Source organism: Coloeus monedula (genome assembly GCF_965178545.1).
Source record: "Coloeus monedula genome assembly, chromosome: 1".
NCBI lineage: Eukaryota > Metazoa > Chordata > Aves > Passeriformes > Corvidae > Coloeus > Coloeus monedula.
In genome coordinates, this window is record NC_138781.1 from 70,153,968 (window position 1) to 70,172,058 (window position 18,091).

Below are 18,091 nucleotides of genomic sequence, written 5' to 3' on the forward strand. Positions count from 1 at the left end.
TATGTAGTGCTACACCTGGGATTGTGCAAAATGAAGAGTGCTTTTCAACACAGCACCTCTCTAGGCTTGCAAGAGTCCACATGAGACACGAAGATCAGTGGGATGATACAGGTGTGAGCAAGTATCTCAGAGAAACCTCGCTAGTTTGGCTCAACTTCATTCAAACAAACAGAAAAATGAAGTTTACACAATCCCTATAAGCTTCAATATGCATGCTGGCACTTGTGATGGTGTTTGGGAGAAGGCAGTTTCAGGTATTTTGGCTGGCACTTGAGCATAGCATCAACACCTTTAAGGACCACAACTCAAAGCAGGTTCTTTCAACAGAAAATTACCAGTGGCTCTGCTTGTGTTGTTTTGCAAAATAAGCAGGGAAGCAGGTGCATGAGGATGTTCTCAGAGGTGCTTTAGCAGGGCTCACAAACATCCTGGGTCTCTTTGTTCCATCCTGTTTCCTTTCCTTCAGTTTCCTGGTTCATAGCAAGAGCACAGGACAGCATCTCTCTCCTGTCTTTATGACAAAATGAAGTGTTAAGTGACTGGCTTGCAGTGCTGGTACTGCAATTCCACACCGTGTTGCAGTCTGGCTCAGACACTGGCAAGTCCTGTCTACAGCCCTTCTGTCTTCATGTGTGTGAAATGTTGGGAACCATTACACAAAGTGCCAACAATTGACAGACACAAGGTCCTGGTAACAGAATTTAGACAAATATTTCTCTTGTGCAAAACTAATACAGAAATTATTTAAACATCAACCCCTTGCTTGTGCCAGATCTCCTTTAAGTGACTGTAATTAGACTGGAAATGCCCCACAGGCAACCAAGAGCATTTTCATCTTGTTCAGCAACATGGACAGTGGGACTGAATGCACCCTCAGCAGGTTTGCTGGTGACACCAAGCTGTGTGGTGCAGTCAGCACGCTGGAGGGAAGAGATGGCATCCAGATGGACTGGACAGGCTGGAGAGGGGGGCCTGTGCAAACCTCATGGAGTTCAACAAGGCCAAGTGCAAGGTCTTGCATGTGGGTCAGGGCAACCTCAAGGACAAATTACAGGCTGAGAGAGAATGGATTGAGAGCAGCCCTGGGGAGAAGAACTTGGGGGTGTTGGTTGCTCAGCATGACCCAGCAGTGTGTGGCTGCAGCCCAGAAAGCCAAATGTATCCTGGGTATGCATCCAAAGCAGCATGGCCAGCAGGCTGGGGGAGGTGACTCTGCCACTCTGCACTGCTCTGGTGAGACCCTATCCAGCTCTGGGGTCCCCAAAATAAGAAGGACATGGACCTGTTGGAGCAAAGCCAGAGGAGGCCACGAAGATGCTCACAGGGCAGGAGCACCCCTCCTATGAAGACAGGATGAGGGAAGTTGGAGCTGTTCAGCCTGGAGAAAAAAAAGAGTTCTGGGCTGACCTTGTAGCATCCTTCCAGTACCTAATGGGGGCCTGCAAGAGAGCTGGAGAAGGACTTTTTACATGTGGGAATAGGACAAGGGGGCATGGCTTTACACTGAGACAGGGTGGGTTTAGATTGGATATATGGAAGAAATTCTTTACTGAGGGTGGTGAGGCACAGGAACTGGGTGCCCAGAAAAGCTGTGGATGCCCTATAAGTGTTCAAGACCAGTTTGGATTGGACACCTGATCTAGTGGAAGGTGTCCCTGATCATGGCAGGGAGGTTGGAACTACATGGTTTTAAGGTTCCATCCAGCCCAAACCATTCTATGATCTTATGAAACTGAATGGCAGCACCAGGGGAAGAGGAGGGAGCCCATCACTAGGAAAGCACAGCCATGGGACATGGCTAAACTGCAGAGAGAGGAAAGGAAAGAAGGGCAGGGAGGGGACATCACAGGGCAACCGCTGCATCATTTCCACACACAGTGGAGAGGTGTTTTCACATAGGCAATGTAGGGATGCATCCACGTAGCAGTGATCAAACACATTCTTAGAGGTTAATGCATGGTGAAATTCTTTGCTATATACAGTCAGCTCCTGCTGAATCTCTGCCTGAATTCTACTGTGTGGGTAGACTTTTTGTCTTCTCATGTTCAAGTCTCACCTTTGAACTTTATTTTACCTGGCAGTCACCTCTGATGTTTTATTTCACTAAAGGAAACAGGCATATTTTGTTTCAGAAAATACAATGTTGTTTTCTTGTACTTTCATTTCAACAAGCTATGTGCAAGTGGTCAAATCCTTTGGATTCCAGAAAACCGATTCCCATAGCCTCACGTTCCAGCCAATTGACTTGAGGTAGAATCAATTAATCTGTCAACAAAGTCATCACAAAGTTACCATGCCAATTAATGAGGAACAGGAAGGGGAGGAAAAAAAAAAAGGTATAATGAAGACAGCTTCCCATTTCTGCTCAGCAAGCCTGAGCTGCCAGCTTGGCAAAGCGGATAGGAATCGGAATTTCTAACACAATTTTCTGCCTTTCCCTCCGTGGTGCTTCTAGCAGTTATTGTGTTGAAATGATCTCCTCCTTTTCTTGCCCCTCACTCTCAAAACCATTAAAAATTAGGAAGCTCAAGCTAATGTTGAGAGTTGAAGCTTAAACTGAGACTTCCCTGCCAAAAGCACATCTGGATCAGACACTATATATGCCATTTTTGTTAACCCTGCCTTCTGTAGACACAGGAGAAATGCAAGATTACAAAGGACCAAGCAGAAAGTTCATTATTATTTTTGCAATAGAAATACATATATTTTAGAATACATAGAGTACTCAAAGTTTCTCCCCTGCATCAGTATTAGCAACATGCATTTTAATAAATTTCTTACAATAAACAATAATAATAATTTTTAAAAATGCTAGGGGGAAAAAATCCCTCAGGTTTCACTACAGCTGTGAATGTTACAGGTGGGAATTTCTGTACAAATCCTAAGTACACTGTGGCTTAGCTGGTAGCTTTGTTTCATATGATCACAAAATGGTTTGGATTGGATTGGAAGGAGACCTTGAAGATCATCTAGTTCCAACCCCCTTGCCATGGGCAGGGACACCTTCCATTAGACCAGGATGCTCAGAGTCCCATCCAAGCTGGCTTTGAACACCTCCAGGGAAGGGGCATCCACAACTTCCCTGGGTAACCTGTTCCTGTGCCTCACCACCATCACAGTAAATATTTTTTTCCTAATACCTAATCTAAGCCTACTCCCTTTCAATTTGAACCCGTTTCCCTTTGTCCATGCTTTTGCAAATAGACTCTATCCATCTTTCCTGAAATTTCCCTTTAGGTACTGGAAGGCTACTGTAAGGTCAGCCCAGAGCCTTCTGCTCTCCAGGCTGAACAGCTCCAACTCTCTCAGCCTGCCTGCATAGGAGAGCTGCTCCAGCCCTCTGAACATCACCGTGGCCCTGCTCTGGACTCGCTCCAACAGGTCCATGTCCTTCCTGTGCTGAGGACCCAGAGCCGGATGCAGCGCTCCCGGTGGGCTCTCACCAGACCACCAAATATATATTCTATATATAATTACTATCACCAGTAATTATACTAAAGACAGTCTAAAGACGATCTCGTGTATCATGGGGCCACCTGCCAGGGAACCTGTGACGTGGCTCTCATCGTCAGGCTCCGCTCCCGTAGCGCACCACCCCCTTTCCAACAGCGTGGTGTGCCCGCTCCCCACAGCGCTCCCTATCCACCGCCTCCCAGCTCCTCCGCTCCATCTGCGACTCCCTGGCAGCCGCGACCGCGGCCGGGAGGGCGGTGCTGGCGGCGGGGCCCGCCCCAGCCCGGGGCCCGGCCCCGCGCCCGTCGCCCCGGTGACGGGGCAGAGCGGCCCGGCCGAGGGAGGCGGCGGGCGAGCCCGGGGCTCGGCGGCACCGCCCGGCTGGCTCCTCCCGCAGCGCCGCGGTGAGTCGGGGGACGGCGGCGGGTCCCCCTCAGCGGGGCTGGTGAGCGTCCGTGCCCCGGGGGCTGGGCCTCCTTGGGGTCCTCCCAGCATGGAGGAGGTGCTGGGTTGGGCTGGAGCGGGGGCAGCCTGCGGTCCGTCCCCGGAGAGGGCGGCTGCTGCCGGCCCCCAGCGTGGTTCGGGGGTTGGGGTTGCTGTGGGGTTGACTCGCGTGTGTGGGGAGCTGCCCCGCTGCGGTGCTGGGCTTGGGGAGCGGCAGCGCCGCGTGGGTGCGAGCCTGCGGGGACAGGGACCCTGCCTGCTGTGGCTTCGGTAGGGTAGAGCCGGGCCTTGGCGGCCGGAGAGGTCCGCGGTTAATAAGAGGAGGTGAAGTTTTATTTAGGAGAGCCGAGGTGAAACTCGCAGGCCGGGCGGTGCCGAGTTTCATAGCTTGAGTGAGCGGCAGGAGCGCCGTGCTCCCCTTGGCGCTGTGAGCCTGTGTTGGGGAAGGTACCTGCACACTCTTGGGAGGTGACTGAATGTCATCAGGTGGAACTAAAATGGAAACAAACATTTGTTTCCGTTCTCAAGACTGAGAGAGGATCTCATTAATACACATAATTATCTCAGAGGCAGGTGCCAAGAGGATGGTGCTGGACTCTTCTGAGTGGTGCCCAGTGACAGGTTGAGGAGCAGTGGCCATAAACTGAAACACAGGGAGTTCCACCTCAACACAAGGAAGAACTTCTTTACACTGAGGGTGGCAGAGCACTGGAACAGGCTGCCCAGGGAGGTCACGGAGTCTCCCTCTCTGGAGACATTCCAAACCCACCTGCATGTGCTCTAGGTGACCCTGCCTTGGCAGGGGGTTTGGATTAGACAATCTCCAGAAGTCCCTTCCAACCGTAATGATTCTGTGTTTTATTGAAATTTACGGTGGTGCAGATGCTGAAAGATGAGTGGTCCATGTTCCTTTGGGACACTGCCCGAGGCTGGAGACTTGAAGGGCCAGCAGCACTGGAACCATTGTTGTCCTGAAACTTGCTGTACTGCGTTGTGGGAAGGGGTTTCATGGGGGTAGGAAGAGGTAGCCTTGCTGGCATGGTGGAAATGTCCTGAAAAGGTTGCTGTGAATCATTTTGGTTTGAAACCAAAGCTAGTTTACAACAAAACAGGGGAAAATACTTAGAGCAAACTGGAGTTCTCAATTTGATATGCCCCATCCTGAATGCGTAATACAAACAAGTGAAAAAATATATTAGATTTTTAAAGGGAGTTTAAAAAAATTAACTTAAGGTGGTCTATTTCAAAGTACAAGTACTTACTGTCAATGTTGTTGACTTCTTTCTTGCAACTGAGAGTCATGCTTTTAAATAACTGCTGGCCTTTGATTAGAGTAATGGATTTGAGGTTAATCTCAAGAACTGGGTCCACCTGTCATGGGACCTGTTTTCTGGCAGCTTTAGTAATATACAGTCACTACCAAGAAGGTTCTTGTTGCAAGATTTGTTTGTTGTTTTGTGGTTGGATTTAGTTTGGGGTTTGGTTTTTTTTTTTTACTTTTAAAATTTGTGTCAGCATACATTCTGTGCTGTGCAACACTGCCAGTTCTGATCATTGAGAACAGTACTGTGCTACGCAAACAGTTTTGGTGATTTCATCAGTTACTGTAAACAGGTTGGTAATGTTTGGTTGTGGGTGTTCCGCTTCTCTGTGTGCGAGGTCTTTATTGGCTCATACATCCTAGTTCTATTTATTTGAGAGTAGTTTGTTTAGGATGCAAATGTAGAACTCTTGGTAAGGCATAGTATTTGTACACAAGAAATGTAGGTGGCTTGCTGCTATTCATTACATTTTGAAATGTAATTCAGACATCTAAAATAACATAAAATTGCTGGTAATGCTTAAAACACCAGTAATATATTGAAAGTGAAGATTTGCTTCTTCAGTTATCTAGTACTTGTTCAGATTTGCTAAATTTACGCAAATTATAGATTCTGTCAAGCTATTGTATTTTGTCCTCTATTTGTCCCTGGCTTTAATCTTTCCTTAATCCTGTGTAAAGAGATTATGCACAGTATGTCGTTAAGAGTATCAAACAAGCTGTTTAGACTGGGATTTCTCTTATCTGTTTGGTAGCTGACTATTACGACAATTTTACATTTTAGAGCTTCGCATCACTGAGGAAATAATATCATATAAGCATTAGTATGGAAAAGGCCACCTCAGAGGCTTGTTTTAACCAGAAAAGCTAGACTGCGTTCTTGCTTTTCCTCAGGTCAGTACAAAAGAGAGAACTAAACTGCAGATTTGAGAAAGAAAATGCAGAGAGACCACTGAGAAAAAATTGCACACCTTTTTGAGCTGGGTACGGGTGGTGTAAAGTACAAAGTATGGAGAAGTCTGTTGTAGAGAAACATGAATCTCCAGAGTATTTCTGTTCTAAATCATCATGCTCTGTAATTCCAGTACACGTCAGTGTGGGGTAGGTGTGATGGTACACAGACATTGTTACCAGGGTGTGTGGTTTTCACACCTTGTTTTGTGCATTTCCATTGAGTGGATTTGACACTTCCATTTGATTACTGAAGGAATGTGCTGACTTTTCTGTACTTTACTTGATCAGATGTTTTCGTACCCTAAAAATTAAAGTATACAGCACAAAAGAAATAAGGCAATACAATATATTACATAATAGACAAAATGCATAATTGGGTCTGTGAAGTGTTGAATTACACAGAACTTCTGGAGGGAAGGAACACTTTATGTGAGGTTGTTTTGACTGCACATGCCAAAATATTAGAATTGGACAAAAGGAATAATTGTGAAAGCATGTGATTAATATATACTCCAAAGAAAATTACTTTGAAAGCTGATAGGATTTAGGCACCAATATTAGAGGATTTAAAGGTCAAAACTCGAGGTTTGTGTCTAGTTCTTGTTCTGTTTATTGCAAATACTAGTTTTCCTCATGTTGTTTTTGGTCCACTTTGTTAGAGAGCAAAAGGTTGAGCATGAAATGCATGCAAATTCTCCAAATTTTTATGTAACTCTAGGAATTCAAGCTGGGACCATCTGTGGCAGGTATTGCTGAATTCCCTCAAAAAAACCCCATATCTTAAACAATGTACAATGATATTTATTGAAACAGAGAAACACGTGTTACATATGACATGCCTATGTACACCTATACACAAAACACATACACAGTTTATCATTACTGACACTTTAGATGTGATGTCGTGTTTTAAAATGGGTATAAGAACGCCCTCAGAAAGTTTTCGTGTTGTTTTGGTTATTTTAATATATACATAAAGCTAACAATTGACAAAATATGTATGCAGAATGTGTCTTAACTTGGAATAAACACTCTTGATCATCTGCTTATTACAGGAGTTAACAAATAGCCTTGTTGTAAAAAGGCATTATTGATGGTATTAAAAACTAGAGTGCATGCAGGCATTTTGGGGAATAAGATAAAAAGCTGAACTCTGAGGAAAACAATTGGCTTAAATATATGAAAGTCCAATTTAAAATCTAGTCATAATTTGAGATGTCTATGTCACTTTTTGTTAAATCTGGTTTTTAGTTTTGTTTCAGAATACACTATTAACCAGAAATCTTATTTTACTATAGCTGTGGCTTTAGGGGAGGGGAGGTACAGATGGTTGTGGATAAAAACTTCTTTATAATTTTCCCTGACAAACTGATGTTTGTCTGGTGCAGAGATTATAAATTGATATGTCCACTAGGCCACTTGTTACTGGCATATTGACACGTGATGTGAGACTCTTTTCTGGCAACAGAAGCAACAGGGAGTAACACTCTGTGTTACGACTTTTTTGAGGAAGCAGCCTTTTGACTAAAAACATCTTAGAAACATTGGTCTGTTGTCCAGGCAGATGTTTCCTTTACACAGCAGGCTAGTCTACTTGAGAATGCATTGCTTACACTCTTTGAGAGGCCAGCTTTATTGCTGAATTTTGCCAGGCCTTTAAATCTCAGGCCGGAGTCTTGTTATGAGCTGAATTTGAGTTTCCTAATCTGTTTGGACAGACCAGACTGTAGCTAATTCTGGCATAAGGATAAAGACTACAGAGTTGCATGCTGAATTCTCCATCTCCTATAAAGGTAGACTGACAGTGTCTTCCCATTGAGTCAAGTTGTATTTTGTATTTTCAGACAGCAGAGACAGAAGGTAGAGGTAAATGTTGTTACTCAGTTAACATTCAGTGGTTTGTTTGTGTAGTAGCATTTGGGTTACAGTGAGTAAAACAGTTGTTAGTTTTCCCTTGTTGTTAGTTTTTCCAGATAAATAAGTTGGTGACTCTTGTGAGTTAATATAAGTATTTAACATCAGGCAACTGGCCTTCATCTGAAGCACTGATGAAAGACAGTGTTCTGTATAATAGAAGCTGGGGTTCAGATTCAAATTTGGATGAGAATTCAAATTAACATTTACATGGATTCAAATATGATGATTCAACATTGTTCAGTATGGATTCTTCTCCAAATGACAATTTAATCTTCCATACCAGTACATGTAAGCTCTGTGCTTCTCTCTGCAGGCCTTGTAAAACTGAAGAATAGACGTAACTCTTCAGCCATTACTGTGCCTAAGAATTATGTGAACTTCAGAGCAAGACGTCCATGTACATTTATAACAAATCAGTTTATGTGGGTGAAGAATGCAGTGGTTAACTTGCTGCTTCACCTCCCTTCCTCACTAACTTTTAAGCATAGAAAGCCTGCTTGCATTACCAACCCAAACCACAGTGTTTCGACCCCAAGTTTGCCATGGCACCCTGTGCAAAATTTGTGTTCTTATGTTTTCCAGAACTTCAACTGTGCCTTTGTTATAGTTCAGGAAGCTGCTGCTGTTGGCAAATTCAGAGTAAGGAGTTCCATCAGAATACACCAGCTTTAAAAACACTTCTCTGGTTCTAGGGAATTACGACAGTAAGCTTGATTCTCCAATCTCTGCTTACTCTAACCCTAATTGTACAGTAGGCACCTTTTGTGGTTTGAAAGATTGAAAGGAACTAATTACATTTAAGTCTTCTATTTAAAGAGCACATAGAGATCTGGAGGGTTTGATACAAATAGTAGAGTGTCTCTTTCCTAAAATACTGTATAAGTAAGTCTTTTTCTTTTCTTTTCTTTTTTTTTTTAAGGGTCTGTGTGAGAATGACCATGTTCTTCTGTCTCCCATGCTTCCTAACTGGATCTCAACGTAGCTATAGTTTGGAAGAGAGCAGTAAATATCCTGCTCAGTTATGAGAAACATTCACCAACGTAAAACAGTCTGGAAGAAGATTTCTCTTAAGAAAATCAAAGAGCACAGAACCCTTTGATAAAACAGAAGACATTTAGAGTTTCATAAGCTTTTGGCTGTCTGAGTCTTAAAAAAAATGAACCGTTACACAATTATGAAACAACTGGGTGATGGCACCTATGGCAGCGTGTTGATGGGGAAGAGCAATGAGTCAGGAGAACTTGTGGCTATCAAAAGGTATGTAGCGTCTCACTTCAGTAAAGGTGCTTGCAAAATCTTAAAGATTTTCACTTCTGACTTTACTGTTGTCTTCCATTTGAGTAGAAAAGAAAAAAAGTCCCTTTTAAAAAAGAAATTAACATAACAAAATAATTTTTTTTAGTTGAGATGTTTAACAAAGTGATTGTGAGTCAGATTTCAGGTAATTAATCAGTAGAGAGACACATCAGTTTAAGTTACTGATTTACATAGGCTTGTAAAATTGCATGCTGCTTTTGTTCAGTTTGAACATGCTTCCTACTAAAAATGTTAGGTCAGCACCAAAAGAGAAGCAAAAGTGAATGTAATTAATTAGGGAGTCTATTTATATGAATTGTAGGAATAGCAATCTTAACAGGTAGATTTGAAATTCCATCCCAGCCCCCCAAATGGTTTTAAGTACTGCATTAAGTTTCACGTGTTGCTACAGTGATAAGTAACAGTAACAATCTGGTCAGGTAAATAAAGGCTGTCTCCTTGGATCTAGTGAAGTTGTGTTCTGTGAAATCAGGAGCATTGTCATACTTGCTTTAAAAGATGATTACGAAACAAGAAAATTCTACTCAAGGAGTGGGGAAGTTCCCCTTGTATTCCTAGAGAACTGCAAGCAGGATATAAAGTGTAAGTTGAAATATCAGAAATTGTATCTTGCTGAGACTTTTTTCTCTCATTTATGGATTTATGGCAGTAAGATAATTATAATATAATTGATTGACTTTTTCTTTAAGAATTTCTGAGTATTTCAGGTTTCTCCATATCTTGCTGGTACTGTTACTGAAGTTAAAATGAATCTAAACTAAAGAAAGAATCTCCAGTGGGTTATTTTAATTATCTTTAGCAAAAGGAGCAACATTTTGTGGAAAGTGGTTTTCATTCTCGTGATTTCAGGATTTGGAATTCTATTGTGTGATTTTTAAGTTTGGGACTTGAGAGGGAACAGTTTTGCTTAAAGATAGTTTTATTTTAAATGGAAGTCTTGGGTTTAAATTTCTTCACTTTAGGTGCTAGAACTTTACAGAAACACAGCAGTGACATTCACAACTTCATTCCAAGATCTGGGCAACACCAAATACCCACATTTGGATTTATGCAGGACTTACAAATAAATATATTACACTGTTATGTATAACAATTAGTTTAGAGGCTATGATGTTGCTTCAAAAAAAATGAACCTTTTTTTTTTTTTGAAATTAGTATCTTGGAACAGATTTTTAAAATGATCAAGTCAGCTGTTTAATTAAAATAGTAAGCAATCCAGATATTTTGCAGATTTCAAAAATATAATTTTTTATTTCCCTAGAATATGCAACTTACGCATAAGGATGTGATTTTCCATATTATATGTGCAGTGTCATTGTTGCTTACTTTATTATTAAAAGCGTAATTCAAATGATGCAAAGGGGTTTTATGTCCCTTTTCCTTTGGAATAACATGGTCTCTGGTTGTACTCTAAAAATTTGTTTCAGAGTTTGATGGTTAATCACTGTAAATTTCTAGCAATTCTAGGCGTTGAGTTTGTTTTTATTTATATTGCTGATGGCTATGCTAGAATGTTTTAAATTGAGTTCAAAATATAGATAATGCTAGCCTTAGAAAATATCATTTAGGTTTTCTTTTTCTAAAAGCATTCTGCACTGTTAACTGAAAATACTTTATCTTGGACTTTATTTCAGAATGAAAAGAAAGTTCTATTCATGGGATGAGTGTATGAATTTGAGAGAAGTGAAGGTAAAGTGGTGAACATACCACGTTTAAAAATAAGTGTCTGGTTGGGCTTGATGAAGGAAAAGGGCAGCTGCCATGTCCAAGCATAAGGCCAAACTCTGTGAACTCTTTAAGTGGTGACAGATTTCGCAAAACCATGGGCTGCTGGCACTCCTAGAGGTCCTACTGATTTGTGGAATATCCCACTATTCTGAAGCAGTGGCCATGTCTCATAGCCAAGCCTCTTGTCTTTGAGAAAGAGAAAGAAATTGATTTTGTATGTGTGTATTTCTGTGCTTTACCATCCTCCTCTTCCATTTTAGTTCCAGATTTCTAGCTGTGTATCCATTCCTTGTATTTGGGGCATCTGTAGAAAGCACTGGGAGTTTTGGCTAGCCAAGTGATAGAGTAACACTTGAAATCCTGGGCTTAAATTCCAAATCGTTCCATGTTTTGGGCATCTGATTTTCTGTATATACAAAACTCTCTACTAAAGGACTTTAGATTTAACTGATTGGAGATTCACACAAATCAGTATGTCCAAAAAGAACACCTGTAAGAGAATCCTTCTTCGTGAAAGTTTCATGCCAAAAAGAAAAAAAAAAAAAAAGAATGCAGGGTTTTCTTATGCAGTTCAGTGATCAAGAGCTCTTACAGCTTCAGATTTGCCTCTCATTGTAGGGAATTAGGTTTTGGTGCTAATCCTTACTCCAGCTCTGAGGTAATCTCTAGAAATAGCCTTGAACTACTATTAATATAGTTAATTTTTACTTTGAAATTTATTCAAACTGCTGTGTTGTTATTCTTTAAAACAGATTGCAAGATAAATTATGGGGTATCACATGAATATGTTGTGTGGATTCTGTGCTAGAAACTTACATGTTAAAAATTTAGTGCTGGTAAGAAATGAAGGTCACTGTGGGGTTATCTGAAGCTGTATTTTGCTCTGTTGCAGTCTCTGAAGAAGCTAAACCATGCCAATGTAATAAAATTGAAGGAAGTCATACGAGAAAATGACCACCTTTACTTTGTATTTGAATACATGAAGGAAAATCTTTATCAGCTAATGAAGGATAGGTATGTCTTTTTTTCACAGAAAAAGTAGTGTGCTATAATGCTTTATTTAATGATTCTCATACTACCTTGAAGAAGACATTGCAATTTCTGGTTTTGGCTCTTCTTGCAGCCCTATTGATGTGAACAGGAGTTGCTGCATCTGCTTATGTGAGAGTAGAATTCTGCATTGCTCTGTTACAACACTGCATATTGCAATGCTTTTGGAAATAAGTTCAATCAATTGTTAACAGGAGAGTTTGCATGCCATGAGAGAAATTCCGAAGAGTTGTGTTTTGTTTTTTTTTCTTTTCTTCAATAGCCTTCACTTTAACGTATGAAGGATTGGGTGAACACTGTTTGTGCTATTTTTGCTCACAGGTTTGGCTTAAGGTGGGGATGGTGCATGCATGCATGCTTGCAAGAACAGCCTACATACAGGCTAACCCTGATGTTGCAATCTTGGACAAACAGTACATAGCAAGGCTTAGAAGGGGGACTTTGAAATAGGACCTGCCTTTTCAATAACATTTTCCTTTGCTGAATTGTTTTGCCTTCAATGCGTATTTTACTTCAGACTTTGTCATACACTTGTATCTCCTAATGTGCCAAGCTCTTGGGTTGACATCCTGAGATAGCTGCTGGTGACATTAGCACAGTGTTAATCTGCAGCTGAGCAGCATTGCTCTTATCAGGGTTCTCTTAAGGGCACCACTGGGTAATGCACCTACTAGTGCTGCACTGTGCCATCTCTGCCTTGTTACACTACTGTACATTCCACGTTCACCTGGTCAAGCGCACTGCTGGCCAACCAGCTTCTACAGAGAGATAGCACCATGAACCTCCTAGCAGAGAAGTTCTGCTGCTGCACTTAAAATGGGTGGGATTAAGGCCCCAGTAGAGTTTTGAAATGAGAGTTGCATTTTTCTTGCTTTGACTTGATGGGTCTGTTCTCATGTGTTCACGATGTGTTATGCAAAATAAAGAAATGTGTGTTCTGAAGATACATTATTTTTCTTAATTATGTAAAGTTGTTACCCTGTTTCTTCACAGAAACAAGTTTTTCCCTGAGTCAGTCATCAGAAACATGATGTATCAGATATTGCAAGGGCTGGCTTTCATCCACAAACATGGTAGGTTTCCTACTAGAGTTTAACTGTATACCACTTTTTTAGAAAATAAGATTGTGCACAGAAATAACTTGAATAAAATAACCCAGCAAGGGCTATTAATCATCTCTAATAAATCGTGGTTACCTGTTTCAAGTGTGGTGCAATTTTAAACTGTGCCTGAAGTTACTCTTTGTTTTCCTATAACTGGATTTTCCTCTTTCATTTGGAAAGCATTGGATGTTGTTCATTCATACACTGTTCAGTAGTTCTTTCTACTTTAGTTAGAAGATGTATAGACAAACTAAAGAAACTTGTATGCTGTGCTATACTAAACACTTCTGCTTCCTCAAAAAGATCTAATCGAGAAGCATTGATACATCAATACTCTTGTGTTGAGATACTGTGACTAATATGATACTCTACTCTTAGTGAACATAACTTGTTCACTAAGAAATTCAAACAATATCCTTATCGAATATAACCTGGATTTAAATAGCTTAATAAATGGGATGTTGCTAGGAATTACAGGCAGAGTCTCGACAAGAGGTGAGGTGTGCTCACAAGAACAAAAAGTTTCAGTGTTTGCAAAACTCCTAATCCTCATGTTTAATATCTGTCTGTGAACTGGATTCTAAAATACTGGTAGCAAACTCTTTTGCCTTTAAAAAGGTAGCAATTTACTCTCATGCTCAACTGCAATTTTTATTTCGTAGTTGTTCTTCACGTCACATTGGTATACTTAAAACTTTCCAGAGACAATAAAATATTAGCTGAAAATAAAATAAGAAACAGTGTTCCTAGTGAGGTTTGATTTGCTTTCAGTGTACCCTGAAGAGGCCTGTCAATGAATTAAATGAATAATTAATTCTGTTCAGTATTATCAAATACCCAGAAATTGACATTTTCTTGTCCTTCTGATCAGGATCATATACTGTTCTCTGATTGTTAGCATCCTCTTTTCCTACCTCATTTCTCTGTGAGATAAATGAGAATATTAGATTTTAAGAAAAACTTCCAATTTTAAGTTACAATATTAATATTTTGATTTGATCATAAGTGTATAAGGGAATAACAGGTATAATAAATTAGAACATTTTTATTTCATTGTAATAATTTCAGCCAATTTCTTACAATTATTTTCAATTTATGCATGCAGAAATTCAGTGCTTTATTCTAGCAAGTGGAATTCAATCAAATTAATGTATAACATAACAAATTGTGTGTTCCAATTAAACAGTAGAATTAATTTGCTTAGTGACTTAACCACTGCTTACGTATAGAGGTCCTCAAGCCAACAGCAAGCCTTGAAGAAGCTTTATGTGCCTGCATTACTAATATTAGCATTTCTGAGCAGGATTTGGATATCCTTTGTTGTCACAATGATAAATAACTAGTTAAAAATCATTCAAGGAATTCTATGAATCAAGTAAATGTGTCAGATGCTCAATTTTCCACTATCCAAAACTGAAAAAGCAGTTGTAGTTTTTGCAGAAGATCTCATTGTGAGACTGGTTTTTCACTTGATGTTGCTGCACTAGCCAATTAATTTTCCTTAGTGTGCTAATGACGGTTTACCTTTGTTAATTTAAGAACACTTGGTGTAATAATCACTGGAGGGAAAATGTGTGCAGTTGTTGGAGGAAGGTTACAATTATTTTATGTTGAATTTATTAAAAAAAACAATTAGGAAAGAAAGAAAAAAGACTGAAAACCACTATATTATTCCAAAACATCCCAAAGTAAATACTGGATTACTCCTATTAGAAGTGCTGCTTAAGAAGTGATTCTGTGATAATTTGCCATTCTTTTCTGTTTGGTCTTCTACAGGATTTTTTCATAGGGATATGAAGCCTGAAAACCTTCTCTGTAGTGGACCAGAACTTGTGAAAATAGCAGATTTTGGGTTGGCTAGAGAACTAAGATCTCAGCCACCTTACACAGATTATGTTTCTACCAGGTGGTAAGTATATCAAGAATTTAATACATTAGCTTAACTAATAACCTTCCTGTGACCATTTTAACTTATCTGTTATTTCCTTCCATCCTCACAGGTACCGTGCTCCTGAAGTTTTGCTGAGATCATCTGTCTACAGCTCACCTATTGATATATGGGCAGTTGGCAGCATAATGGCTGAGTTGTACACACTCAGACCTCTTTTCCCAGGCACAAGTGAAGTAGATGAAATCTTCAAAATTTGCCAAGTACTAGGGACTCCAAAGAAGGTCAGACTTAAAAAACCTCACACAATTGTATTACAAAGAAAATTAAATCAAATTATTACAAAATATTCAATGTTATCTTTCAGAACATAGATACTAACTTATTGTTTCAATAGGTTTCCTGCAGACTTACCGTTTTCTCAACTGTATTTCTTTTCACCTTCCATTAAGGCATGTAATGCTAGTCTTCTCTTGCATATTGGTATCTGTTGAATATCATACCGTTTTGTGTTGCCTTGCTCTCCTCTGATGAAAGCCAGATAAAATTGTTTAATTTAGTTTTTTAAAGCTATTCATAATGGAAGGCAAATCAGAAGTCTCCTAAGATTTAATTTGCCAGAGCCAATTTGCTTTCCCTTCCCGGAAGTGTAATTCTTCTGTGTTGGCACCCAGAATTTGGAACTTGTAAAAGTTACCATAAATAAGACAAATTATGCTTTTCTTATTTTTAAAGCATAAAAGAAACATTTCATCTCAAACACAGATGTCTCATAAATATTATTAGCAATAAGAAGTAATGGAGGGAAAATGTGCAGTATTTTAGAGAGAAAACAATTATTTGCAGTTATTTTGTGGATGAGCTAAATACTGTTTAAAATTTCAAGGAAGGTTTGGGTGGTGCATATAAAAATGGATGCAATTATATTTACTTCAGTTTAAAAGTTGTTTTAGCAAGTGGAGGGAAGAACATGCAAGAAATGAGTAAGGTTACCTTTGAAATTTTGAATGAACTGAAAAAAAAAGACCATATGCAGTTAAATATTTTTGGAGACTAATGTAAGAAATGGCAGATGTTTGTCAGTATTTTATGGATGCAAATAGAGATTGGTGGAATAACTGACCAAACACAGTCCATGTAGATCTGAAAAACCTAAGGGTGGAGAGAGAAACATCAGTTTTATTAGTGTTCTTACTGATACAAAATTTAGTATAGTTCTTGTCCAGTAAAGGAGCTGTTACCAATAGAGAAGTAAGGAACAGAAAACTTAAAACAGAAATAGATTAAGCTTAGCTAGGAACACGCAGAGCTCAAAGTGGTGGGAAAATATCCAAGAGAACATACTGAGAAACAGGTGCAAACTCATGGCAGAGCAGAGAGGAAAAGGTCAGGTGGAGAGTTATAGATATGTTGTGGAAGTGAAAATTGAGTCTAGAGGACTCAGTGAAAATTGGTATGATGTGTAAAACAGTGCTTGCCATGACACCGTTGTGCCTCAGGAATAATGTGCAAGAGGAGCAGTATTTTAAGACTTGAGTTTTCAGACGCAGATGTGAGCTTTTTTAAGCAGATTGCACATCTAGGACAGTAAGAGGAACATTTTGATGTATATGAAGAATATCTGAAAGACAGCACCGTGCTGGCTTCTGGAACATTTTCACTGTACAGCATAAACAAGCTCTGAAGAGCAAGCAGATCAGAGAGAGGTTTTCACTGTGTGCAGTAGCAAAGCAGAACTGAGCTGACTGCTGTGTTTTTTCTTCTAACCTTACAAGGAACTAACAGAAGCAAATGCTGACTGTTTAGAGTCTGTCATTCCCTGACTAGAAAGCTTATTGCTTGGGAAAGCAGGGAGCATTACCAGCTGAGTATTCCAGAGACAACTGTAACCTCCACTAAAGAACTTAAGAGTTAAGGGCACTGTAAGTCAGCCCTCTAGGATCAGGAACCTGTAATTAATTACTCTGTACCCATCATCTGCTGGACAGACTTGGGAATTTTCTCTCCTTGCGACAATGCTAAGGCATTCTTCAGGGAGATTGCTGTGTAAGAGGAGTACTTAAATACGATTATAGGAATTATCACAACAAATAAATCATTTGTTACAAGTACTTACATTCTGAAAAATGTAAGCAGTTATTTTAATAGTCTGATTTTGCAGATAGATTTAAAAATACTATTTTTTCAGTCACACATTTTCATTTATTCTGTTATCCTGCAATAATGAATTACAGGAATTATGCCCAGAAGCTATCTTCATTCCAGTTTACCTTCCTGTGCTTATGTCCATAACAACACACCAATGACTTTTGTGAATCTGGGTGTTTTAAATAGTAGCAGGCAACTATTTTGTTTTATTTTATAAATTAAGTTTCTTTCTTTATTTTAATAAATAAATTAAATTGCACTATTCAGATATTGGCAGTGGTGGTGCACTTGGAGTATGGGAATTTAATGAAAAAATTGATGACAATCTCAATAGGAGAGATTAATGAAATGCATTTTCTTTAGATGAAGGTTGGCAATGACACTTTTAAGTTATTCCAAATTAATTTTCTTTTTATAAATATAAATGTATTTTTCATTTTTGCTCTTGTATTGTTTTTACTTTATCCCTGTTCTTCACCAGTTCAACACGCAGTCCTTGGTACTTTGTTGTAAACTGTTCCTTTATCACTATTTCTAGCAGACAGAATGCCACCAAACTCAATAAAGAAGGACAGTGCAGTGAAGGAGGGAAGTCTTTCTCCATTAATTTAAATGAACAAACTATTCTCTGAGGTGGAATAGGAAGCTGCTTGAAATCTTGAGACTTTTTTTAACCAGATGTGATTTACAATTGTATTTGAGGTTTTATTGTTACCATGGACTGTGCTAAAACTGTTCTGCATAAAAATATGAGTAATAGCTATCGTG

General features: G+C 39.6%; 1 protein-coding gene across 2 annotated transcripts in view; it reads left to right on the forward strand.

Moving 5' to 3' along the window:
- The first annotated feature begins 3,735 nt into the window (after nucleotides 1-3,735).
- MAK (male germ cell associated kinase) overlaps nucleotides 3,736-18,091 on the forward strand; it is a 31,730-nt gene continuing 17,374 nt past the window's right edge. Inside the window, exons 1-7 of one of the 2 annotated variants that reach the window (XM_082295338.1) lie at nucleotides 3,736-3,857; nucleotides 9,009-9,346; nucleotides 11,041-11,095; nucleotides 12,027-12,148; nucleotides 13,178-13,257; nucleotides 15,064-15,196; nucleotides 15,288-15,459. In XM_082295338.1, the coding sequence (XP_082151464.1) occupies nucleotides 9,246-9,346; nucleotides 11,041-11,095; nucleotides 12,027-12,148; nucleotides 13,178-13,257; nucleotides 15,064-15,196; nucleotides 15,288-15,459 (663 nt within the window). In that variant the 5' untranslated portion in view covers nucleotides 3,736-3,857; nucleotides 9,009-9,245. The remainder of the gene's footprint in view (nucleotides 3,858-9,008; nucleotides 9,347-11,040; nucleotides 11,096-12,026; nucleotides 12,149-13,177; nucleotides 13,258-15,063; nucleotides 15,197-15,287; nucleotides 15,460-18,091) is intronic. The other variant, XM_082295339.1, reaches the window with a different exon arrangement.